Source organism: Gastrolobium bilobum, unplaced genomic scaffold, assembly GCF_033153095.1.
Source record: "Gastrolobium bilobum isolate Gb01-03AN ecotype WA unplaced genomic scaffold, APGP_CSIRO_Gbil_v1 utg1816, whole genome shotgun sequence".
Taxonomy (NCBI): domain Eukaryota; kingdom Viridiplantae; phylum Streptophyta; class Magnoliopsida; order Fabales; family Fabaceae; genus Gastrolobium; species Gastrolobium bilobum.
The window spans coordinates 136,369-163,335 of NW_026896632.1; the positions used below are offsets into that span (position 1 = coordinate 136,369).

General features: G+C 36.4%; 1 protein-coding gene across 3 annotated transcripts in view; it reads left to right on the top strand.

The window, feature by feature from the left end:
* The first annotated feature begins 400 nt into the window (after positions 1-400).
* LOC133301152 (polyribonucleotide nucleotidyltransferase 1, chloroplastic) overlaps positions 401-26,967 on the top strand; it is a 55,571-nt gene continuing 29,004 nt past the window's right edge. For 2 of the 3 annotated variants that reach the window (XM_061500761.1, XM_061500763.1), the window contains exons 1-14: positions 401-750; positions 2,487-2,555; positions 3,205-3,311; positions 3,432-3,474; positions 6,186-6,269; positions 7,143-7,207; positions 7,491-7,647; positions 16,067-16,123; positions 16,687-16,800; positions 18,780-19,046; positions 20,579-20,650; positions 22,981-23,094; positions 24,689-24,781; positions 25,629-25,807. In XM_061500761.1, the coding sequence (XP_061356745.1) occupies positions 475-750; positions 2,487-2,555; positions 3,205-3,311; positions 3,432-3,474; positions 6,186-6,269; positions 7,143-7,207; positions 7,491-7,647; positions 16,067-16,123; positions 16,687-16,800; positions 18,780-19,046; positions 20,579-20,650; positions 22,981-23,094; positions 24,689-24,781; positions 25,629-25,807 (1,697 nt within the window). In that variant the 5' untranslated portion in view covers positions 401-474. Of the gene's footprint in view, positions 751-2,486; positions 2,556-3,204; positions 3,318-3,431; positions 3,475-6,185; positions 6,270-7,142; positions 7,208-7,490; positions 7,648-16,066; positions 16,124-16,686; positions 16,801-18,779; positions 19,047-20,578; positions 20,651-22,980; positions 23,095-24,688; positions 24,782-25,628; positions 25,808-26,967 lie in introns of all 3 variants that reach the window. The other variant, XM_061500762.1, reaches the window with a different exon arrangement.

Below are 26,967 nucleotides of genomic sequence, written 5' to 3' on the forward strand. Positions count from 1 at the left end.
ATCTAAATTACATACCTCAGGGGATTATCTAACCCAATTCAAGAAATCATTAGTTTAATGAGTTATAAAAATTTAGTGATATGCCCTTTCCCTTGAATTACTTTTTGTTTAACGCGTATCTTATTTTAACAATCAAACAAATTTCAATTTTTTTCTACTATATTATATATATTTTTATAGCAAATCAATCATGAATATCATCTATACTATTCCTGAGATAAGCTGCATGCACAAAATCAAAATGGGTATAGGCCCCTTACAGCGGTGCAGTGGTCCATGACCCAAAAAGCCCAATCCCAAAGCCCATAATCTCAGCGCGCGTCTGAGCCAAATAGCAGAAGCGGATAACGGCATCACCTTCTCCTTCTTCGCCTCTTCTTCTTCTTCTTCTTTCTCACACTCACTAACACTGAACAACATTAGCTTCAAGTTGCTCCAAAATCGAAAACCCTAACAGCGAAGAAGAACAAGAAGATGCTAGCATATCCTAGCAGCATCCATGGCCGCGCCACACTGCACTGCCATTCCCAACCCCCACAGTTCCTCCTCTCCAACCGTCTCCTCTTCCCTATTTGCTCTCGCTTTGCTGCTTCCGGAAAATGCAAGTTCCGTTCTCTGTTTACCGGCAGGAACTGTCACAGGTTCGGTGTTAGAGCTGCTATGGATTCGTCGGAGTCCACCGGCGATGGTGGTACCCTGCACATTCCTCTCCAACCGTATTCCGTGAAGATTCCCGTTGGTGATAGACATGTATGATTGGTCAATTTTTTTTTTATTGGAGCAATTTTTTTTTCTCTGCTTTGTCTACAAGTGTTTGTGGCTTGTAGGGGATTGGATTGTCTGTGTTGGAGGCGTGGATTCACTTCAAATGCGTTTGACCGTTTGAACGTTGACTGTCTTTTACTTGTTTTGAAAATTGATTTTGTTTTGTTTTAGTATTTCCCCCCCTAAGTGGACGGGTTTTTCGTTGGATAAAGTTGTTTTTCGTGTCATTTCTTTTGGTTGAATAAGGGTTCTCATCGAAAACTGTTGCTCATTATGGGGATTTTAAATCGTTCATATATTTATGATCAGGTAAATAAAGGGCTGAATTAAGTTTTGTATGAAATATGAATGGCATGGGCAGCCCTGGTAGGAGGGAGATTGTTCAAGAATAAGAAATAACCACAAATTCATAGGCCGCAATGCCAAACCTGCAATGCCATTTACATATAATGGTGCTTTGCTGGAAATCTGCTGTGCTATATAGCGCCATGGCACTACCATGGCCGGTATTTGACTACTCTGGCTATTTGAATACCATTGCAACTATTTGACTACAATGCCATTGACATATAATGAATGCAAGGTTGGGAGAGGGGGCTATGGTTCCAAGAATATGGGTTTTTACTCATTTAATAGTTGCAGTAGTTACTGTGCCAATGATTCACAAGGGATCTGGGCTGGTTGGTGGCTTGCATGCACCAAGTTTATTAAGTGTTGCTGTAGTTAGTGATTTTTTTGAAAGGTTTGCTAAGGTTTTGATGATTGCTTTTGTTGTTGGTTTGGTTGTTCATTATGTTTGTGGCCAAGCTGGCCCTGCTGCTATTTTCATTGGGAATGGCAGAAAGGGAAACAAGACTTTAAAGTTCTTCAACAACCTTACCTTTGTGTCAAGGAGTGTGGGAAGAGGAGGGGATTGGTTAGGAGTAAGGATCAAATGAGGGAAAAGAAGACAGAGAGGCAGGCAAGAATTGAGTGTGTTGGAAAAGTGTGGGTGGGCTGAAATATTCTGTTCAGCTGAAGAACCTCCATTGTTTTCTTCTGCATTTTAGTTTTAATTGAGGGCTACCTCTGCTTGTAAGGAGCTTGGTCTCCTTATTTTATATCCTAATTTTCAGTTTCTATGAGCTCAGGTTAATAAAAGAAAATTTTCTCAACCTAACACAACCTATCTCAATTAATTTAAATCAATTTGGTTATTATTTTTCCTAAACCAATCCAACCCATGATCACCCCTATTTTTTGGTTACCAACCAGGTGACCACTATAATGCAAGATGCTTGTGTCTATGAAATTGTCGATGTCTCTTTGAGGCTCTAATTTTCTGAAGGTGGGTAATATTCCTCATTATATTTTGGGAGGATATTTGAATGGCGGTTGTTTTCTTCTCTAAGGTTTTTCATCATCTCTGTTGTATTTTTCGTCTAACTTCCATTTCTTCACAAATTTGAATGAAAGAATCTTTAGAATTACAATCCTTTTTGTGATTACATCAATGTTTGTTCTTAAAGGCTTTCGAGCTAAATAAATGTGGAAATGGAACAGTTTTTAGTTTTATCTTTCTATTGCTGTGGTAAATTTTGTTTCTATTTCTTCCCAAGATATTTTTATATTACATTACTGTTGTACCTGGGGTGGGGTTGTTGTCTGAGTATCTTGATAGAGTAAAGAGGTGCATTCACCACTAGTGTGATTTACATGTTAGATTTTGTGGCATTCTACAGATTTTGGTTGAGACTGGTCATATTGGAAGACAAGCAAGTGGTTCTGTTACAGTTACAGATGGAGAGACTGTAAGTTCCCATATTTATTCTGTTGATTACTTTATCCATGATTGTGAACATTGTCATATGGATCAAAATTGTGTATAAAAAAAGAAAGGAACGATTGGTCTCTATGAATCATGCACTTCTAAAACATATATTCTTTTATTCCCATAAAATTGTGGTTTTTTGGCTTCAAAGTATTGTCGGTTTTTCTATTTTTGTTAAAATAATTTACTTTCTGCAAATAGATTATGAGCTTGCTCAAGTAAATAATGTACTGTTTCTGGCATAAAAAGATAATATCTTGATGTTATTGACATATATCTTAGTAAGTGTTAAGACTCAGATACTACATTTTGTTGTGGAATATTTACCCAGGATGGGAACATTGAAAGAATTAATATCTTATACTTTATAATAAGACGGCGAGTATGGAAATTGGAATGGAATTCTTATGATGATGTGATGGTATCTACCAAAATTCAACATTGATATACAATGCTTCACATGTACCTCGACATTTCCTCCCTTTTGGTGCCTACTTTTACCATCTTAAATACTGAAGAAAAACATGATATTTTTACATTTCTTTGGGATGGAAACAATCAGTAACTTATGCATGAAAAAATCAGAATTTATTCTTCTGAAAATTCATGTAGTTGTTCTTTTATTGCAGATTGTGTACACAACTGTTTGTCTGGATGATGTTCCTAGCGAGCCATCTGATTTTTTCCCCCTTTCTGTTAATTATCAAGAGCGTTTTTCAGCAGCTGGTCGCACTAGGTATGCGTTACACACATTTCCGTTGAATTTTTTTCTTTTTACTTTTTCCTAATATCATTTTGCTCATTGCATAATGTTTTTGTATTTTGGTGTTTAATACTTTAGTTTCCATTGTTTCAGTGGAGGTTTTTTTAAACGAGAAGGAAAGGCAAAGGATCACGAGGTACTACTTTTCTAGTTATTAACTTTGGACTTTTAAGAACTTTGCTAACGTCAATTGACAAGTAATCTTCATCCTGGATGCCCATCTAAGATAGATTTTTTCAATTTATGACTTTCATTGGCAATTTGTTCCCCCTTTGCTCCTGAGATTCACTCTTGCTTATAATAAAGTCTATTCCAATTTACACTCATATTCTAGTTGCCAACCACCATAATAGTGAAATGAGAAGAGACTGGAGAGCTTCATTGCATTGACAAGCTTGCTTCCCCGCCCACCCAATCTCTTTGTTGTTTCTTTTGGTAAGGAGGATGGCCTTATCCTCCTTTTTACATAAAAGTAAATAATAGAGAAAATTTAATGAAAGATTCTGATTAAAACTACTGTTTATGATGAATACTTTCTTAATTTTTGTTCATGATGATGTATGATGACTACTTTTTTAGTTTTCCATGCCCTTATGCAATTGGTGAAGTCTTTTTATGAGTTTTATCCACCGACAAGCCTGATTGGAACTCTTTCCATCATTTTGTGTGTGAGGAATAATGAAGTCTTTTAAATACCTATCACTCCTTTGACAAAAAGGGTGAAGCCTCTGTATTTGTCATTATCATGGGTCATGACTCATTTAAGGTGAATGTCTTGTTCTCTTATTTTGTACTTGGTTTCTTCTCTAATTTTTTCTTCCTCCCCTCCACCTTAGAAAAGTGTCGATGGCCTTTTTCTCACTTTCATTTGTTATGTTGCCTTTGCCATCTCTTATTGCATATCGAGGTAGCTCGACAGTTGTTGACAAGTTGTTTTGGCTGTTTGGGATTAGATAAGGTATTGGGCTTCCTATGGTGTAAAGCACATGGCCTTTTTAAAGGGGTATCCTGTCCCTTACAGATTGTTGAGGGATTGGGGAGCTTTACAACATTGATATCTATTGCTCCTTGATATATAATTTTTCCTTTCTCTTTTTGAGGAGGATTTCTTATCCGCCTTTCCCTCTGTTTTGTTCTTCTTTTCGTCTTAATAAATTTCTTATTTTATATAAAAAGATTCTTTCGGCTGTTTGCAAAATGTTGGACTTATCTGCCTAACTTGGAGGTCTTTTTATATCTTTTATAGAAATTCGAGAGTAGAAAGAAAAATAAGGTGCTTTATTGTTGTGCTCTTTCAGTATGAGTGACTGTCGTGCATTTGGTTGGAGTTGGGATGCCAGCTTTTCTAGCCTGAGATGATTTCCTCTTCAAATTTTGTGGGATGGGTCTTTTTGGTGGGCTAGAGTGTATTTTTTATTTTTTATTTTATTTTTAAAGAGAGAGGGATTTCCTTGTTTGATCTCAATAGCTCTTTTCAGTCAATGCTCTTATCTTTTTTTCTTTTTTTTACTCTTTTTTTTTTTTTTGAGGATTCTTGATCTTCTTGCAATGTGATCCATTTCTATCTTGATGAAGTTTTCTTTGGGCTGGAAATAAGACCAAAAGTTTAATTTATTGAGTTTAGATCATGCTAAGAATTTAGGAGAACTATGGTATTTTGAAACTATGATACTGGGACAATAATTCTCTGGGTGCATCTTGAAAGTAATCTTCATTCATTGTGGTATTGATTTGAACTCTAATTTTAACCACATATTAGTTAGCCAAATTTGATTTTGCATTTGTTACCAAAAAATTAGCCCCGTTTTATATCCGTTAATCACTTATCTATTGAATTGACTTCTTTTTTTGTTTTTTTTTTGTTTTTTTTTTAATTCTTATGTGGTTGAATGGGACCGTATTTAGTTAATTAACTTGAAATGTGGTTGAAATTAGAATTGATATCAATACCTGTGGTATATTAGAACTGGCCTTTCCCTTTTTCTGAACTTTCTTTATACCTCAAACAAGGAAATATGCTTTTATCATTTTATTTCAGGTTGTTTATCCCTCCCTCCCTTTTAGTTATTGAGGATCACTTATCCCCCAAATTCCTTTTAGTTTTCTTCTCTTTGTGATTTTCTTCTTTTATCAATTTTTTTGGCATCTTTATACTGTTTATCTTTTTCCTAGGAAAGTAGGAATGTAAGCAGCCACTCCACCAATTGAAACAAATTCTGATATTTTAAGAGATTAGTGTTTCTCATGTTGTAGGAGATAATTTATCTCTTATATACACATTAAAGTGTGTGGGATCCATGTAGGCCCATGTGAAGAGAAGAGAGAGAAAAAAAAACATTGGTCCCACATACTTTTATGTTTGTATAGGAGATAAAATTGTCTCATAGAGAAACAATAAACCCATATTTTAATTCATTAAAGTAAGAAAAACTTGAACAAATATTCTTGGTGGTTACTATTCAAGAGTTTCTAAGTATTTATTTAGAGTTCAAATGTAAGACGTATACTGAAAGATATGTACGAGGCCATGCAGTAATGGAAGACACTTCTTGTCATTTATGTAAGAGGCCAATCACAATCAAAATAACCCCATGATTCCGTGAAGCATGAGTTTCACGTGTTAAAGCTGGACATGAAAGGTTGGATTACTTTTTGGTTTGACCTTATAGGTCTGAAAAGCCAGTTGCAGAAGTTCTAGGATATGTTGGTTGGGAAGTCTCTAAGCATATATGATCAATTCAATTTTAATTAGTATTGGCTTGTTATTATTTGCAATTTGGATGAACTTGGAAAAAGGTTTTGTTTTAATTTCTTGTCCTTATTTTTTGATTGTCATATTGCTTGCAGGTTCTTATTTGTAGATTGATTGATAGGCCTCTGCGTCCTAGTATGCCTAAGGGGTTCTACCATGAAACTCAAATATTATCCTGGGTATGCTTCTTAAAATTTCCACGTATAAAATTTTATTGTTAACGTGTCTACTTCTGTTGGTCCTTCTCCTAAGTGTTTTTTTTTCAGTTTACTGACTTTGCTTTATCAATTGACGGTTCACTTTTATTGAGTTGGGATATAACAGATGTTAGAAATGTCCAATAAGGCAATAATTATATGACAAGATATATGAAAAATAGAACAGCTAACAAACTGATAAATAAATTGTCAAGAAAAGTATTGGATCAAGAAAATTATTTTTATTCAAATTGACTTAATTTTTTTTATTATATCTTTAAATAAATTCATTATAATTTTAAAAAATGTCGTAAGGATCACCTTAATATTAAGGAATTTATATGCTTCTCACTATTTAGTTATATATGAGACATGGAAAATATAATAATTAGCTACAAATTAATTTATCGTGATTTTTTTTTTAATTTTATTGAAAAATGTTCGCATTATTTATTAAATTAAACTTTTGTCTGACCATTGATTACAAAAATTGTAGATAGATAATTATGGAAAAATATTGAATATTTCAATCCTTTTCTTGTTGGTCTTCATATTAGATGTTAGTAAATACCATAAGTTGTAGGTGGTTTTAAATTGTTTGCCACCAATGAATTGGCAGGTGCTGTGAATATACAAGTTTCCGTCGAAAATGCCATAGCTGTAAACTTACTAGGCAATAAGAGATAACCAGGACCAACACCCTTTTTGTCAATTAACAACTCAACCAACATTTGTTTGATTTTTCTGCTGTAGTAATGTTTGATGTGTTATTATTATTTATTTTGCGTTAGAATGACAGTTCCTTTTTCGTGGAAATTTCACATGTAATTGTCTACTGTTAATTTATGCTTTTAGGTTTTAAGCTATGATGGGTTGCACTCCCCTGATTCCTTGGCTGTCACTGCAGCTGGTATAGCAGTGTAAGTTGTTCATTTTATTTTGCTGCCGACCCTGGGGCACTTAGATTCCATGCACAATGCTATCCTTTTCTTTTTCAATATTAACAAGAACTCCTCTTACTCTACACTTTTGTTTACCAAAACATAAAATTAAAGAGAATTCAATAAAAAGAGGAAAGAAGAACAAGTAGATAGGTGTGAAAATATATGTATGATGCTCTCTGAGACACCAACGCATGCTATCTACACATGCCCATAAGCACTCTGCGTAAAATCATTAATCTTAATCATTTAATTTCCACAGTGCACTTTCAGAAGTGCCAATGTCAAAAGCAGTTGCTGGAGTTCGAATCGGTCTTGTTGGTGATAAGTATATAGTAAATCCTACAACTAAGGAGATGGAAAACTCTGAGTTGGACCTCTTACTGGCTGGCACAGATAGTGCAATATTGATGATAGAGGTAAGGCATTATTCTTGCTTGTGAACAATAACATGTTAGGAATATGCTAATAGAACAGAAGCTGGCATTATAATTATGTGTAACTTGTCATTCAAAAGGAACTTATGCATGTATAACTGCCCTAGTTTCTGGGAAATAAAAGATAAAAGATTTCTGAGAACCAAATTATATAAACAGTGAAGTTAATGAATATTTGCTTTCCCTTTATACAATTATACTCGATATTCTTTGCTTTAGTGTTTTTTCTTAGTTACTTTGATAAGATCTAATGCCACCACTAACTCGAAGAGCCAAGAGGCAAACCAAGATAACAAACAGGCTTGACATGTTTTGATACTTGAATACAGATAAAAGAATGCCAGTTATCTTCATTCCTGATGTTACAACCAGCTTGTCGATTTGTGATATTAGCTATTTACATAGTCTGGAAATTGGTTGGAAGCAACTCAGAGTTGTAAAAATTGTCCCCTCTCAACTTTGTTTTTCAGCTACATATAAAATAGAACTAGGTTATCATCAATTAAGACCAAATGTGAATTGCAAAGTTAAGCGGCTTCCATGAAAGCCAACTGAGTGGTCTTTTAGAGTTGGGCTAGTTACTTTGTTGAACACCTCTATGATGCTCACCGGCAAGTGTACCGATCGTTCAAGTAATAAAGTGATAAGTAAGTTATCGTCTCCACAGGGATTGTGAGCGAATATCTTATAAACGTCATTTCAAGATATAAAACCCAAGTGATTTGAAGAACAATAGAAATTAAAGACAAAGACGTATTTTTGTATTTTAAAAATAAGAGAATGATGCAAAATGATTTGGATAAAAATATGAGAAATATTGTAGCTAGAGCGCACTCACCTTATAATCCCCACTTCTTACTTTGGATTGATTCACAATATTTATTCATATAATTACTCGGATAAATTATTATCTAAAAATATTTATTAGTTAACTCTCAATTCCTTGCAAGGTTAACCCTTATTAGAGTAGATGAGGTGTACAACTTATACAGTACACAGGGTCAATATTGTAATTAGCCAGAGGGACATTTATGTAATTAGCATACTCATTCAGTTTCAGCTAACTGATTTTGGTTACAACTAAACCAGTGACGTGGCATATCTCTGAGGTCTATATTAGACCACTGTGTAACACATGCACATTTCAATGAATCACTTTACTCTCTTTCTTCTAGCTTTCGTTCTCTCTTCTCTCTCTCTCCTCTATGACTTCTTTTATGGTATCAAAGCCCTCTCTCTGAGGGCCTGATACGGATCCAACCACTTGATGTCTTCCGCTTCGCATCCACCGTCTCAGTCGTCTTCAGCTGAAGGAACAACCACCAGAAATGGAACGACAGAGCACCGGTCATCTTCTCCATCACTGTTCACTCATCAGATCTCCGTCAAACTTACGGAAAACAACTTTCTGATCTGGAATCAAGTTGTAGAACCAGTAATCACATCTCATCAACTCCACCACTTCCTTGTTAACCCAAAGATACCGCTTCAGTTCGAGTCTGAGCAAGCTCGTATTGATGAAGCTGTTAATCCTCTTTACACTGAGTGGATACGTCAAGATCAAATGCTTCTTTCATGGATTCTGTCTACTGTTTCAGAAGAAATCCTGAACGAGATCCTTGGTGTCTCTCATGCGTATGAAGCCTGGGAGCAAATCCACAAATTTTTTCAAGGTATGATGAAGTCCAAAACTCATCAACTCAGATCTGAGCTTCGCACCATCAAGAAAGGTGGCAGATCTGTTGCTGAATATCTTCGTCGAGTTAAAACTATCTGTGATGAGTTGAAGGCTATCAAAAGCCCTATCTCAGTTGAAGAACAAACTGAACTGATTTTAGCTAGTCTTCCTTCTGATTTTAATGCGTTTGTTACTGCTGTTCGAGCTCGAGAAAATCCATACTCACTCAATGATTTACGTGTTGAACTGATGTCCTATGAAATGATGCTAGCCAGGCAGAACGAAACTCTTCTTTCTGATTCAATGACTGTTAATGTAGTTCAGAAGGTATCCTCTGATCCAAAAGAAAGTTCAAGACCTGATTCGACAGCTATGAGAACTCCTTTTACTCCTATTCAAGCAAGTCAGACTCAAAGACCTTATAATACAAATAATGAAAGAGGAAGAGGAAGGTTTTATGGTGGGAATAACAGAGGAGGAAGAGGCAGAGGACGAAGCAATGTTCAATGTCAACTCTGTTACAAATTTGGACATGGAGTCCAAAGTTGCTGGTATAGATTTGATGAGAACTTTGTGCCTGAGTTCTCATCACCAGAATCTCATCAGTTCTTTACACAACCACAACCTTCATTTCAGAGGTCCTTTCAGTACAACAGATCTGCTAATGTCAACCAGCCACAAGCTTTGGTGACCACAAATCAGTCTCAGCATCATGCTTCACAGCTTTGTAATATGGCTTCACAATCTCACGGCCAAGGACTCTTGCCTACTCCTTCAAATGTTCAGTCCATAGAGTGGTATCCAGACTCAGGTGCCTCTCACCATGTGACTGCCAATCCTCAAAATCTTCTACAAAGCACACAACTATCAGGTGCAGACCAGGTTTACATAGGCAACGACCAAGGTTTGAGAGTCAATGCTACGGGTTGCTCTTCCTTTTCTTCTCCCCTCAAACCTCATACTCACCTATATCTTAACAATTTATTACTTGTTCCCTCCATCACTAAAAATCTCATCAGTGTTAGCCAGTTTGCTAGAGATAACAGTGTTTATTTTGAATTTCACCCTTTCACTTGCTTTGTCAAATCTCAGGCATCTCATGAGGTCTTGCTGGAAGGAGCTTTGGGAACTGATGGATTGTACAGCTTTCAAGGAGTTAATCTTCACCCCAATTCAAGTCTGCCGTCCAGCCAACAGTGTGCTTCTGCTTCTACATCCAATTCTGTTTCTTATAGTCCTAATTCCCTATGTACTAGTTACAGTGTTTCAGCTTGTACTGATACTCCACTCACCAATGTACTCACACCAAACACATCTAATAAAGTCAGTAGCTCAAGTCCTATAGGGTCAAACTATATGTACTCTCTTTGGCATTGTAGACTAGGTCATCCTCACACTGAGGCTCTAAATTCAGTTCTCAAGTCTTGTAATATTCCTGTGCCTAATAAAACTGACATTTCCTTTTGTTCTGCGTGTTGTTTGGGAAAAATACACAGATTACATTCTGGCTCGTCTACTAAAGTGTATGAAAAACCTTTTGACCTTGTTTTTAGTGACTTGTGGGGTCCAGCTCCTGTCAAGTCCTCAATGGGCTTCACCTACTACATATCTTTTGTAGATGCCCACTCTAGATACACTTGGATTTATCCCCTTAAACAAAAGTCAGAAGCATTGGTTGTTTTTAATCAGTTTCAAGCCCTTGTTTCAAACAATTTTCAGTCCACTATTAAAGCCCTTCAAACTGATTGGGGTGGAGAATTTAGACCCTTTCATCAACACCTTAAAAATCACGGAATAGTTCATAGGGTTGCCTGTCCTCACACCCATCATCAGAATGGTGTTGTTGAGAGAAAGCATCGTCATATAGTTGAAACTGGTCTTACCTTACTTGCTCATGCATCCCTACCCATCAAATTTTGGGACCATGCCTTTATCTCAGCTGTGTATCTTATTAATTCTCTTCCCACTGCTGCCTTGAATTTTGAAGTTCCTTCTATCAAACTACACAAAACATTGCCTGACTACAAGTCATTCAAGGTCTTCGGGTGTGCTTGTTTCCCTTTCCTAAGACCATACAACAACCACAAACTGGACTTTAGGAGCAGTGAGTGTATTTTTCTTGGCTATTCCCCTACTCACAAAGGCTACAAGTGCTTGAACTCATCTGGCAGGTTGTTTGTTTCTAAGGATGTCCTTTTTAATGAAACAAAGTTTCCTTACCCCATTTGGTTCAGTTCATCATCCAGCAATGCTACTGCTCATTCCTCCCCTCCTGTTTCTAATTTGATTCCTTTGGTAGACTCACATATCAAGTCTCCTGCTCCTGTACATTCGTCACTCTCATCACCTCAACAGAGCTTGACCACTCAAGGTTCCCAAGCATCCAACAGCAACACCTCATCATCATCACCATGCAGTGTAGCTCCAGCAGATTCCTCTTCATCACTCTCCAGCCCTGGTTTATCTTCAGGTTCATTTTCTCCTATTCCTATTTCCTTTAGTTCTTCTTCTCCTTCTTCTGTTGACTCTGGTTCTGAATATATACCCTCTAGACCATTCCATATCTCACCCTCTCACACTGTTACTACCCGCTCCAAGACTGTACCTCACCCACAAGTCATGTATACTTCCCTTGAACCTGCCACACTAAAACAAGCCTTGGCTAACCCCAACTGGTCTGCTGCTATGAAATCTGAAATGTCTGCACTACAAGCTAACTCAACTTGGTCTTTGGTTTCTCTTCCTCCCAACCGGACTGCCATTGGATGCAAGTGGGTTTTTCGCGTTAAAGAAAATCCTGATGGCACCCTCAACAGGTATAAGGCTAGGTTGGTGGCCAAAGGTTTTCATCAGCAGGCTGGGTTTGATTACACAAAAACTTTTTCCCCAGTGGTTAAGCCTATTACCATCCGCACTATCCTTACTATTGCTATCTCTTTTGGCTGGATTTTAAGGCAACTAGATGTCAATAATGCCTTTCTCAATGGCACCCTTGATGAGGAGGTGTACATGCAACAACCTCCTGGCTTTGAATCCACAACTAAGTCTCTGGTCTGTAAGTTACATAAGGCTCTTTATGGCCTTAAACAGGCACCACGAGCTTGGTTTGATAAGCTCAAGACTTCTCTACTGCATCTTGGATTTGTTGCTAGTAAATGTGATCCTTCCCTGTTTATCTACAGGAAGTCAGCACAATGTATCTTTCTCTTAGTTTATGTTGATGATATAATCATCACTGGCAATGATTCAAGCTTTATTCAGACTCTTATTCAGCAACTTAATTCTGAGTTTGCTCTTAAAGACCTTGGGGATCTTGATTTCTTCCTTGGTATTGAGGTTCAGAGGACATCCTCTGGTGCTTTGATTCTTAATCAGTCCAAATATATTAAAGATCTTCTTGGTAGAGCTCACATGGCAGAAGCCAAGGGTATCTCTACCCCACTTCAATCTGGCTGCAAACTCTCCAAATTTGGGGCCAATTACTACTCAGATCCATCCTTCTATCGCTCCATTGTTGGGGCTCTCCAATATGCTACCCTAACTAGACCTGACATCAGCTACTCGGTTAACAAAGCTTGCCAATTTATGGCTCAGCCTCTTGAAGAGCATTGGGCTGCAGTCAAGAGGATCTTACGTTACTTGAATGGCACCCTGCATCATGGTATGCTGTTGCAGCCATGTCATCCAAGTCAATTATTCTCTATCACTGCTTTTTGTGATGCAGATTGGGCTAGTGACCCGGATGATAGACGGTCTACTTCAGGAGCATGTATCTTTTTTGGTTCCAACTTGGTGTCTTGGTGGTCCAAGAAGCAAAATCTGGTTGCACGGTCCAGTACTGAGGCAGAGTATCGCAGCCTTGCTCTTGCTACCGCTGAGGTTCTCTGGCTCAAATCTCTCCTTCATGAGCTCCAAATTCAGTTTGGCACTCCTCTCATTCTGTGTGATAATCTGAGTACTGTCTCTCTGTCTCATAATCCGGTTCTTCATGCTAGGACTAAGCATATGGAATTGGACATATTTTTTGTAAGAGAACGTGTTATTGCTAAAGAAATCCGAGTCTGCCACATTCCTTCCTTGGATCAAGTTGCTGATACACTCACTAAGAGTCTCTCTGCCTCCAGATTTGCTGTTTTGAGGGACAAACTCAAGGTGGTGGACTCTCTGAGTTATCTCCATCCACCCTGAGTTTGAGGGGGCATATTAGAGTAGATGAGGTGTACAGCTTATACAGCTGTACACAGGGTGGATAAACCAGTGACGTGGCATATCTCTGAGGTCTATATTAGACCACTGTGTAACACATCTATTCTAATATGCTAATTACATAAATGTCCCTCTGGCTAATTACAATATTGACCCTGTGTACAGCTGTATAAGCTGTACACCTCATCTACTCTAATAACCCTTTAATCCCCAATTGGAACCCCAATTCCTTGCAATGTTCCTCATGGTATTAAGCAATGAACGCAATAATTTAAGCATCCGCAATTAAATACACATCTATTCCTAGCATGCATACCAATTGTTGTCCTACCCCCTTTCAAGATGAAAACCCCAATATTCCTATCTAGGGTTCTAACCCTCAAACTATTCCCAACTATCAGATTGATCAGTTCTAATAAAGAGAATAGGAAATACGCACAAGGTAGAGACAAAGATAATTATACAAATGAATAAAACTAAATCAATCCATCGTAACAAGGGTTCACATAGGGCTCCTGACCCTAACTACAATAAAAGAGAATTAGCCAAGCATAATCATGGCTAACAATAATCCAATATTCCAAAGCATAAAATTACAGAGAAATAGATGAAGAAGAAGAACTGTGGAAGAATCCTTCTGAGCTCTGCCGTCGGTCTCCTTCTGAAGAAATAGGTCTGAATTGTCTCCAATGTCTTGGAATGGTGGAGGACCACCCTTTAAATAGGCAACTGGTCAATCAGGTTATAATCTTTGAATTTAATTTCATTAATTTTTCATTTTGATCATAATTCCACAATTCAAGGATTGCATTCATGACGCCCGCACGATCAGCGCCAAATCCGTGACTCCACAAATCAAGGACTGCATTCATGGCACCCGCACGATCAGCGCCAAATCATTTCCTTGTTTTCTTTCAAATTTCGAATTTCTTCACCTTTTAACCTAATTTCTGTGCAAAGTCTCCTATTTATAAGACTCTTTTTCTTCTTCCAAAAATACCCTCGTGGAATCGCGTCAACAAGCTTTTTATAATTTTGTAATTTTCACTTCTTTTACCTGTAAAAACACAACCAATAGGTGAGAACTATAATTGAAAAGAAAGAATCAATATAATTAGCAAATATGTATTTAAATTGCTCTCTTATGACCCAATTCTTATCAATTTTAACATGGAAAAACCACACTTGACAGAGGCACATCACTCTACAATAGAAATTGATATTTGGAAATAATATGCCTTGGTATAGTCCTGTGGAAGTGCTGAAAACAGAAAAGTAGGGTTGTTCATCAACCGATCCAAACCGATTCAAACCGCGGTAACTGAACCAAAAAACCGATAACCGAATAAACCGAAAAACTGAAAACCGAAAAAAAACAGTAAATTTTAATTGGATTGGATCGGTTTTTGGATGGGTTGATGAAAACCGATCCAATCCAAACCGATCCAATATATTAATTCTCCTCTACCTATTTGAGTATTTCCCTAATCCCCTCTACCTATTTGGGTCTTTCCCTAATCACAGCCTAAAAATTTCTAAACCTAAGACCTATTAACCCATCAACTAAACTCAAGAAAAAATCTAGTCATATCTTATGAACACAATTTTATCTTTATAACTTCATATCTCATTGCCAAAAAAAAAAAATTATATTATTGTTTACTAATGCTTTTGTATTTAAAAAATAAAAATAAAATTACAAAGCCAATATATACAAAAGATGTTATTTGCACAACAATCATGAAATAAATATTAGGATTTTCAAAAAATCGAAAACCGATCCAATCCAAACCGAAAAAATTTGGATTGGATCGGATTTGAAAAAAAATTCAAACCGAATGGATGATTATATGATCAAACCGAAGGGATTGGATCGGATGAATTTTGCTTCCAAAACCGATCCAATCCAGACCGCGAACACCCCTACAGAAAAGGGCCCTGTTTTAACTTATAGATTACCGAGATTTAACTATTTAAGTGGAGATTTACATTTGGAATAGGACCTTAATTTTGAATCTAATTTATTTGTGCAAACAAAGATAAGAGAAAGTTCTACATCTTAAAGATCAAATATTTGAAACTCCTAATTTTTGTGTTTGCAATCCTTATCCTCATCAAGTACATGCAATCACAGTTATTGATTTTTTTTATTGAACTAGCATCTTAAAGATTTCTTCTCTGTTTAATTTATTTCTTTTATTTATTTTTGTTCCTATTTATTAATTCTTTTCCCTTAAACTTATCTTGCTTTTATTTTGGTTCGCCGACTGCCGTCCCCAATTAGTTTGGGATTAAGGTGATTTTGCTACAGGGAGAACAGATTGCAATATTTTTCTACTCTTAAAATTTTCAGTATTTTGAAAGCAAAGAACTGTGACCACTTACTTTCAGGCGTGTATGAAAAAATGATGGCAAAAATCATATCTTTCCATAATCTAGTATATTTCAATCTTGATTCTTGAAACTCTTATGGTTGTACTTTCCTACTGGCTGAGCTGCTATAAATTTTTATCGCAGGGTTATAGCAATTTTCTTCCAGAAGAGAAGTTACTTAAAGCTGTAGAAGTTGGTCAGGTTGTTACCTTATAGTAGTGTGTAGACAAGCTTACTAATCATTAGTACATTTGATGAATTTTCTTTCCCTCTGCTAAAGTCAAATGTATGTGTTGTTTAAAATATTGTTGGCTCGGGTTCATGCTAAATGCATTTATTTATGGCTGCTTATTACAGAGCATAAAAAGCAAGGTGTCATCACTGAAGTTTTTGATCTCTAAAATATCCTTGTCTTCACTAATGTACCAATGTTAAATTATTTCAAGACGTCTCTTAAAACCACCCATTTTCTAGTTTGAGATAAAGGTAATGTTGATGTTTATCTATGTATATTATTATGACCAATTCTCATTTTTTTCTACCACTATTATGGCATTGGGAATTTAAAATGTTCACTAAAAAAAGGTGATATGGTACGAGAGTAAGCCACTTGCCTCCCTTAGAGATTTATTTTTGGTTATAGTGGGATTGGCATGCTTTACTTTGTTCTCATTTTTATGTGTCCTTTGTTTTCTTTGAGGGTTTATGAACAACTCTATTCATAATTACCAATTTATAATCTTTTACCTGTTGTCTACTGTCAGGATGCAGTGCGAGCAATCTGTAATGAGGTAGAAACTTTGGTTAAGATGTGTGGGAAACCAAAGATGTTTGATGCCATCAAGTTGCCTCCTCCTGAGCTTTATGAACATGTTGAAGTATGCTCTGCTATCCTATATCACTTTCTGCTGTTTCTTTAATAAAAACCTTTTGAATTGTTCCTGATCTGTGAATGTCTCTGTGAGATGTTATTCTGTCCTCAACAGTTCCTATATTCCTTGAAATTTGTTTCTTGTATTTGGACAATGGCACTTAACAGGATTAATACTATTTTGTGAAGGACCTGGCTTAGATAACCCAGCTAAACAGCTCAAAATATGGCCAAACAGCAACTGTAACATAATATTCCATGCAGGAACAGTAGCCAAACAGAGGTGAATAGCCACCAAACAGTAGCAAGCCAATCATATAGGAGCAAACAGCTATATCCCAGCCAAACTGGGGGGTTCCCACAAGTAGAAGGAGCCAGAGCCTATTGAAATTATAGGGTTTAGGTCGGGAAGGAGAAACAGAGAGAAAGGAGGCTCTCAATAATATAAGAATAGTATTGACTTGATGTGAATATCATACAAAGTACAAAAACATATCTCTACTAATGATTAGGTCAAATACTAATGTAGCAAGGTAGTTAAAGGCATAAGGCGCCTTAAGAGGTTAATGACCTTTAATGCCTAGAGGTGGGAGGGGCCAAAAGACGCACTCCTTACTGAAGATAGGTGCTAACAATAAAAAACACTTGCTATCCCTTATTTGCACATCTCTTTTTTAGTACTGTGATAGTAAAAAAAAAGTATTATGAAATTTTTATCATGTGATATTATTTACTTATTAATGAACTGAAACGTGCTGGTTTAGGAATTCACATAAACAAGGAGAAAGAATGGAAAAGACTGCACTTTATTTAGTAAATCTCCCTCTGTTTGCAAGAAGGTTCATGTTTAAGAAGAAGATGAATAATATCGCAACAGTTAGATGAAGACGATTACACATTGATGAAGGTTAAAAGGTTGATTCTTCTTAACCTTCCTCTCCAGTGAATTCTCTGGCCCACTTCCTTAACAACAAACTATCGACAGACCCATTACTGCTCACGAAATTCCTATTTTATACTCCTACCTATTTTCTTATTAAGTTTCAAGACATTTAAAAATATCCTAACTGTACCCCCCCGCCCCCCCCCCCCTTTAGCTAGTGCTACTCCTTATCTTCTTGGCCGACATGGCCTGCCTTCTGCTTATTTCTTCTCTTATACGTATGAATTATTGGGGCTTTTATTATAATACTCTCTACAAAACTTTTCACCTTGTCCTCAAGGTGAAAGGCTGAGAACTGTTGCTGAGTTTGCTGGAGTCTTCAAAAGATGGTAGATCAGTCCATTGAAAACACTTCCATATCTCCCAAAGGGGTTACTTTGTGATCTAACACTAAGTCGCTAACTTATAACATTCAATAAAATTTGACTATGTTAATATTAAATAAAAAAGCTGTTAACACATGCACATGTTGTGAATAAATGAAGCAGACTGCATATAGAATGTAATGAACCCCAAAACGGAGTCTGAGATTTCAGAGAGAGCTGAGAAAACAGAGAAGAGAAAAAGTGAAAGAATGCATATGTGATGGCAGATTGAATGACAAACAGAAAAGGAGAGAATTCTCCTTCAAAGGGTTTCTCCTTTTACAATCAAAGGGATATTACGGGATATTTTTTATATATTCCAACACTCCCCCTTAAGCTAAAGCTTTTTGATCTTTGAGCCAGTGTTAGGGAATGGCGTCTGGGACTGGAGACAGGGCTTGACTGTATTTGATTGTTGCTGTGTTGATCGTTATTACCATTCCCTGATACTGTCATTTGATGTGAAGTTTTCTTGGTTTTTTATTTTTGAAACCTTTATGTAGGCATTTTGGCTCATCTGTTGCCATTGATAGTTTTTTGTTTGTACATGTGTGTATGAGAGGAATATACATTAACTTGATTAAAAATTTTGTTATCAAAATGATTGAAGACTTTATTAGAAAGTTTTTTTTGAATATGGTGCTTAGGATAGAAGCTGATGTGAATGGTAATTTGCAGGAAATTGCTGGTGATGAGTTGGTAAAAGTTCTTCAAATTAGAAACAAAATACCAAGAAGGAAAGCCCTTTCATCATTAGAAGAAAAGGTTCTGAAAATACTTACAGAAAATGGGTTTGTCACAAATGATGCAACACTGTGGAGTAATACTGAATCCATTGCGGAGATTCTTGAGGACGAGGATGAAGATGAGGAAGTGATTGTTGATGGTGAAATTGACGAAGGTGATGTTCATATAAAGCCAACTCCACCCAAACCAACCCCTTTAGTAAGTACTACTTTTATAGTTCTAGTTATTTATTTATAATTTATTTTGTTTTATTTTATTTTTTGGATTATAAAGTGATACATATATTGTATCTTAGGCTCAGCGCTCTTTCTGCTCTTGGTCATTTTTTATGGGTGTTTTTCTAAGTCAGACATGCAAACAGACTGGGTTGCTTAAATGAACTGATTTTTTTTCTCTCTTTTGTTGCTTTTTCTCTGATGTTTCTTTGTAGCCTTGGGAGGATTACTAACCCTCCTCTTTTACACACTTCTCACTCTTAGTGAATTCTTTTATAAAGAGAGTTGATAAATATAGGTGATTGTCCTGTTTTAACTGCAGAATTGAGTGTTTTTGTTACTTCTCTTCTGGGTGTGCGCATGAAGCTCCTCAACAGATCTGTTGAGGAAAGTAATGCAAAAATATCCTAAAGGTAGGAGGTTATTTCAGAATTCAGAGTACTGTGTGTTATTTCATCTATGGAAGAAATTATGAGGACAGCTAAAAAAGTTCTCCTCCTGAGACCTAATTCTGCCAAATCTTTCTGTTAAGAGATGTAATATAACCATTCATTTGCCTTCATCTTGCAACTTAAGCTTTTCGGATTGTTAGTTTATGACGTGATATGAAAACCTTATTGACGAAGTGGTCATGAGTTCAGTTCTAGCCACTACTATTCTTGTAAATAGAAGTTCAATTTCAGGCTTTCAGCACATTTCAAAATTTGGCCAGAACATTGTCTCTGCTTAAAGAGCCCAAAGAGATGTAATAAGACCATTTATGTGCTTTTACCTAATATTTTAAGCTTTTGAGATAGTCGGTTAATGACACTTTAAACATGTTTCTTGAGTAAAGGAAACATGCAAAATAAGTTTACATTTCTGCTGACAACCTGAGAAGAATTTGAGGGGGTATTAACTTCTGGGAGGTCTTACTTAGTGCTAACCTAGCACTGAATAACTTAGAAGACTCTCATAGAAAAAGTACTGACAACCAGTTTAAGAGTATTAGTGCGACTCTCAAGGCTTTTTAGCATTGTGCTACCAATATTTAGTTCTTCTTTCTTTGGTGCTCTGCTCATGGTTGTTTTAAGGGAATATCCATTACTGGATACAGGGATATGTGCCAGCTTTGCTACTTATTTTAGCCTATTTGGCTTCATTTTCTTTAAATTTCCCTATTAAGGAGGATATGTTATCCTCTCCTAGCAATATTTTCTCTTCTCTGTCTAATAAAATGTCTTTATTTGTCTCCTCCCCTGACCCAAGAACCAAGGCAAAATAAGGATGTTACTCATGTTTTCTTTTCCCTTGTTTAGTGTGTGTAGTATCCTACTGTTGGTCAATCTTTTACTGGCAATAGATATTATGTTTTTCTAATTTATTTTCCTGTATTTGAGTTGTATATACTTTCTTCCTCAGTTCTTGGGATTTCTTGTTTGATGGACAAATGATCACCATCTGCTGTATGCCTATTGTTTTGAATTCATTTGGTTTTACATTTTAACATTTATGTATTGTTCTCTCTTCTTACAGTTTTCTGAGGTAGATGTGAAGTTGGTATTTAAAGAAGTTACATCCAAGTTTTTGAGGAAGAGAATAGTAGAGGTATGAGTAGTTGTAATGAAATAATTAATGTTGCTATCCAAACATCATTATACAAGTTTAATATATTTTCTGTCCTACTGGGACTTCTGTCAAATGGTCTGTGAGAATTTCTGTTTTCTTCATATTGAAAAACTCTCTCACTATAAAGTTGAAAATTTTAGTTATGAGCCAAAGAGAATAATCTGATAGTTGAGTAAAACACATCTTCTTAAGTCTTTGTGGAAGCACGAATGGAACAAATATTCCACCAAAAGAGTCTTCAGGAGTTAATGTTCTCAAGTATTGAACCTTAAACTCGTAAGGTTATTCGATTTCATGCTGTCAAAAATGCACTAATCGTTTCAAATGTGCAATGAGATAGGAAATGCCTAACTGTCCAACATCAGTTTGCTATAACAACACAAGATATCTGTTTGATATAAAATTACTTCTGGGCTTGCAGTTAAAATAGATGAAGCTTTTAGATTGAATTGGTGACATGGTATTAGATTGAATTGATCCTTACTGCCCATTCATCATGCCCAAAAAGCTTTCACATGAGATGGCATGTGTGATGAAAAATTATTCTTAGTTATGCATGTACCATATAAGCTTTTAGGTTGAGCTGGTTCCAATAAAGAAAGCTGATGGCATTACTCAATAAATTTACCTTTGTACTTGAGCTAGTTGGCACTTGATTCAATCAATTAGGGTTTATAGAGCTGCAATTTTCCTTATAGCATAAGTGCTCTCTCGTTCTTATCCTTAATAGTTAATAGTGTCTGATATGCAATAAATGTTCACATCTGTATCATATTGTACTGACATGGGTACCTTCAAATCATAGTTATAGTACAGAGATGTTCAGTTAGCTATTTAATTTTTTTTTTTTGTTTATCATTCCAATTTATATAAGTAGAAGATGTGACATAGGAAGAGATCTGGGAAAACTGTACCAAATGTGGGTGTAGGTCTCTGTATTTATATTCACATTTCCAGATAGAAGGGAATGGAGATACTGCCATAATTCCTTGATAGTGTTGCTGTGGATGGTAATGTCATCAACATGATGATCTAAGGTTCGCTGATTTCGTGTGTACAGCTGCATATCCTCCCAGATCCTCATGTCTTTAATAGCCATATTTGTGTGTCCATCCTGAGTGAGGTGATCTTCCTTACCATGGCCTTTCAAGTACATTTCAGTGGCCTTCCTCCATTGTGGATAATTTTCCCCATCACCACCTATTTTCCGCTTTTTTGCATTAGATGGAATTAATTCAGCCAAAACTGTAGAAGTAGCATTGAGGGTTTGGCCATTGGTCCCGGTCGCAGGATCAGTGATATTAACATGGCTGTCACTCTCATACTCATAAGGCGCATCATAGGGCACCAAAAATCAGAGAAGTAGAAAGACCAGGTAGATGGAGGGAGATAAGGACCAAAAAAAGGTAGAAAATCACAAAGAACAACACCAACTGATGGCGCACCTGCCACTCACGTAATGTCCTTCTCAGTGCTGGAAAAGAGATAACTCAGTCTCCAACGGCCCTGAAACACTGAACAAATGGACCTTGCAGTGCTGAAATGGGGCACAACCAACTGCTTTGCTGTGACGCAGTCTCACTGCCGATCACTGCTCCACCTGCCGGCCCTCCTTCTGGCACCACCGGCAACCTGCTGGGAACACTTTAACATGTGATTGCAGTCTATGCCTGGCTTGCACCACAATCAGAAGCATGACATATGTCGTGTTTCTGAGTTCTTTTTTTGGGTAAATGAAGAGCTAGATAGGGAATTTGAAGGCTGATGATACCATGCAAAGTGGAAAGAGATTTGAGAAAATTGTGTCCAATGTGGGTGCAGGTCTCTGTATTCATATTGAGTGAATTAAGCTGCAATATTATCAGAGGACATAAATGCCCTCTGTACACTAATTACATGTACAATGTATTTATTCTCAACAGAATATCATGCAGCAGCGTTGCTTGTTTCAATGTAAACATTTTTACTGGATGCCAAAATTGCAAATAAACCTACCTGTAGTGGCTGTAAGGGGGGATATAAGGTAATTGTTTTATATGGATCCTACTGACATCCTCCTAAAGAGGGAGGATGTTGCTCTGATTTCTAGATATGGTGGTGCCTTAAGATCTGTTCATCATGGAGCTTATTCAATGAGTATACAGCTAGTTCTTAGGATTTCTTAATCCCAAAGTATTTTAAGATTTATATAAATTTGGTTGAATTTACATTGGTCAATGATTGTGCAATTCTTAGAAGCTTGTCTGCGTAATGGATTACCAAACAGAATGGATCCATGTTTGTTGATTTCTTTTCTGTGCATGTGACAGGGGGGGAAAAGGAGTGATGGGCGAACACCGTACGAAATACGTCCAATCAACTCAAGATGTGGCCTATTGCCTAGGGCACATGGAAGTGCTCTTTTTACAAGAGGCGAGACACAGGTTTGAGGCAACTTTATTTTTTCTCCAAAATCATGTTGTGATGATATGTGGTGATTCCTTTATATGCTTATGCAGTCACATAAAAGTGCTCCTTTTATATTTTAATAGTTTTGTTAGAAGGGAGAAAGAATGATTACAAATACAAAGGAGGAGGATAAAAACTAATAATACAAGAGCTCTTTGGCCCTTTAACACTCTTCTCTTCACGTTTAAAGATTCACCCATTCTTCTCCAATCCTTGTATACCCTAACCAACTAGGATGTTCTTACAACCCAAATTTTGAGCTATAACCGGCAGCTCTAAGTTAACCAAAATATCCCCTAGACTAGCAATCTTATCTTTCACGATAACATAATAAATAATAAAATTCCAAAACAATTTATACTCTACAATTTATTGAAATTTCAGCAGAGTTTACCCTATTTTTCTTCATCTAAAAAATGATAAACACCTTCTATACAATGATGCACTTACAGTTGGCCCATTGCACGTGACCCAACCATTGGTTCAAGAAGCTCAGAGTCAACCACAGTTGTGGCCTAATAAGTATGGCCCAATTGTTGAAAGAAGTAGTGAGTTGAAATATAACAAATTATGATCAAATCAAAGTCCTAATAAAACAGCAGATATAATTGTGATTTGTTTGGCAAGAAAAGGAAAGCAACACATTTGACATGATTTGAGATCTAAGATTTGGGACATGTTTTGAATAATTCAATTGTAATTATTTATTCATTTTTGGAAGTTAGTTACTGTTATATTTATGTTAGCAATTTCTCTTATTTTTAGGATTTTTAATTTTGAATTTTGGATCTATTTGTAATTAGTCTATAAAAGGGTGCTTAAGACCCTTATTCTAGGAATTGCATTTTGTTATTTTGATAATTATAATTGAGAACCAGAGGTTACTCTTTTATCGTATCCCAACATTCTGTTTAGCCACTTTTTCAATGTGCTTTTGGCATCATTGGGTATTAGAGCATTAGGTTGCCTTCATCCAATGGCTGAACAGAATCGTAAAGGTCATCGATGGCGGAGTCGTGAAGGCAAGGGACGTGGATTCATTCCTAAAGAAGGAAGACAACCGTGTCAAATAGACTCGCGTGACATAGAAAATGAAGAGCTCAGAAGGCGGATCCAGGATTTGAAGCGATTACTTGTGGAAGCGCAGAGCATGAAAATCCAATTTTTGGAGCGACTACTTGTGCAAGCGTAGAGCAGGAAAATTGAAGATTTGGAGCGACAACTCGTGAGGGCCCATATCGAAAATCCAAATTTTGAAGCGACAACTTGAAAGAGCGTCCCTCCTCCAACTTGAGAAGCGTCTACTCATAGAAACATGTCTTTTCTGTCTAACTTCACTAAAATCATGGCAATGCATTTCTCCAAGATCATTTTTTGTTTCTGGTCACAGGTCTTCCATGTTGCCCCTTTTTGGCAACTTGGTGTATTATGAACATGTCATGATTACTAAAATCCATCTATAGTTTCTATTTTTCTAATTTGTTCAGTTTGTCTTTTAGGACACATGTAGTGATATTTATATCTGCATCTATAAACTTGAGTGATAAATCTGCTTTGTCTGTTTGACAGTCACTAGCAGTTGTTACGCTTGGAGATAAGCAAATGGCGCAGAAAATAGACAATCTTATAGATGTTGATGAATTCAAGAGGTTCTATCTCCAGGTCTCTTTAGAACATGACTACTTTATCTTCTCTATATTTAGTGTGTTTTTCATCTATTCTGAGCAATGTTTGCAAAACCAAAATGCACTGGCTGGCTTTACTCTTGAACCAGTTGTTTGTCAAGTTCAGTTCATGATTAGAACTGGAGATGCGAAATTGCGAAGGGCCAAGATAAAAACAGACTGAACTGCCTTTCAGCAGGTCCAATCAATTCTCAGTTGATGACATGACACTGGCAGCATTGAATGCTCCATGTCACCATTGAAATAAATGCCTAGGAGCTAGGGGAACCAGATGGGGAATCGGACCTTGTCTCCTTTGGTTAAGTGGAAATGATGGCAACTGCTAACCATTTTGTTCTGTTGGTGTTTTTAGAGCAATGCTTTTTTCTTATTTTATACTTAGTTTTACAAAATTATTTCTATATAATTAAAATAAATAATTAAATAGAAAATCTGATAATTTTGAAATTTACTTTTTATTTATGAATTTTTATTTAATTTAATTCCAATGGTGCCTCAAATAATTTTAAAGGTTTTGTTTTCCATAATTAAGGAAAATCAGTAATTTAGGAAACTATTTTTTTCTTCATTTTGTTATGTTGTCTTTTTGCTTTCTTATTCATGTATAAAACCAACACCCCGGATCATAATTTTTCTCTAAATACAATTTGAAAACTAACCAAGTTTTTGTTTTCTTCTAAGATCTTCAATGACGTGATAATTCATTAAATTAAAACTAAGCCTGCAATGGAAGCACTGTCTTGCCCATATTTTTACTTTAATATTATTTTTCTTTAAAATTTTCAGAATGCAAATTGTTGTGACTAGCTCAGTAAAATTTGCAGTATTCATTTCCTCCTTCATGTGTCGGGGAAGTTGGCCGGATTGGTGCACCAAGTAGAAGAGAAATTGGTCATGGGATGCTTGCTGAGAGATCCCTTGAACTAATTTTGCCTTCTGAAGATGATTTCCCTTACACTATACGCGTTGAGAGTACTATCACAGAAAGCAACGGCTCTTCAAGGTGAGTTTTCATTTTTATCTTTCTAAGTTCCAATAGAAATTTTTTTTAAGCAACGGTACCAAGTTTCATTTTTATCTTTTCAATTTAAGTTCCCTTACATTCTTTGATTTTGTCGTCAATATTCTCATAGAAACAGTGAGGATTGAATGAAGTTGTATGTGTTAGGCTACACATGTTTTGGTATTTAGAGATTAATTTGCAAACAGAGAGTAATCAAATGACTATGTGTTAATCACAAACTAATCTCTAGCATAATAATTATTCACGGAGTGATCTAATCTAATCAACATTAATACAGTTGACTTTGCATTTACAGATGTGCTAAATCTAATACTTCCCTTCAAGCTGAAGCATATATATCATATGCACTAAGTTTGTTACAAATAAAGTCAACCCAAGCACGACAAACTCTAAGAAAGTTCCTTAGTATATTGGCTAGCTGATTGGAGTTAACACAGCCAATAGTAATAGCTCCTGGAAGCACCTTTTCGCTAACAATCATGAAAAATGACAGCTTGGTTGTCGCGGATTAGCTTCATTAACTTGACCTTTTCCGATTCAATTGCTGAAGTAATTGATTTAACCATGCATGTTCTCATATTCCTGTTGCCATAGACTGATATTCAGCCTCTTCCTGCATGTAGCAACTACATTAGTTTTCTTAACTCGTTTATTGACTTGAAAAACAGGGTTGGAAGCAATATAAGACAGCTTGGTTGTCACATATTAGCTTCATTAACTTCACCTTTTTCGATTCAATTGCTGTAGTAATTAATTTAACCATGCATGTTCTCATACACCTGTTGCCATAGACTGATATTCAGCCTCTTCCTGCATCTAGCAACTGCATTAGTTTTCTTAACTCATTTATTGACTTGATTTGGGTAGAAACTAAGAATATGTTTTCACAAGGCTCATTCGAATATTGCCAATTTAGAAAGACTAGTTCCCATGCTTTTATGTAGGCTAAGATGTACCAAAGTGGATGAATGATGGCTGGGGACTCAATAGTACAAGTCTGGGAGTTTTTGGTATAGTGAGGTCATGCAGCCCTCAAGACTCGCACCCTACTGCAATCGTTCTTTTGGTTCCTCAATGACGTACAAGAACTGAATCATTGGGAAAGATAACAGAATAAGGCAGTTCTTTTGGTTCCTCAA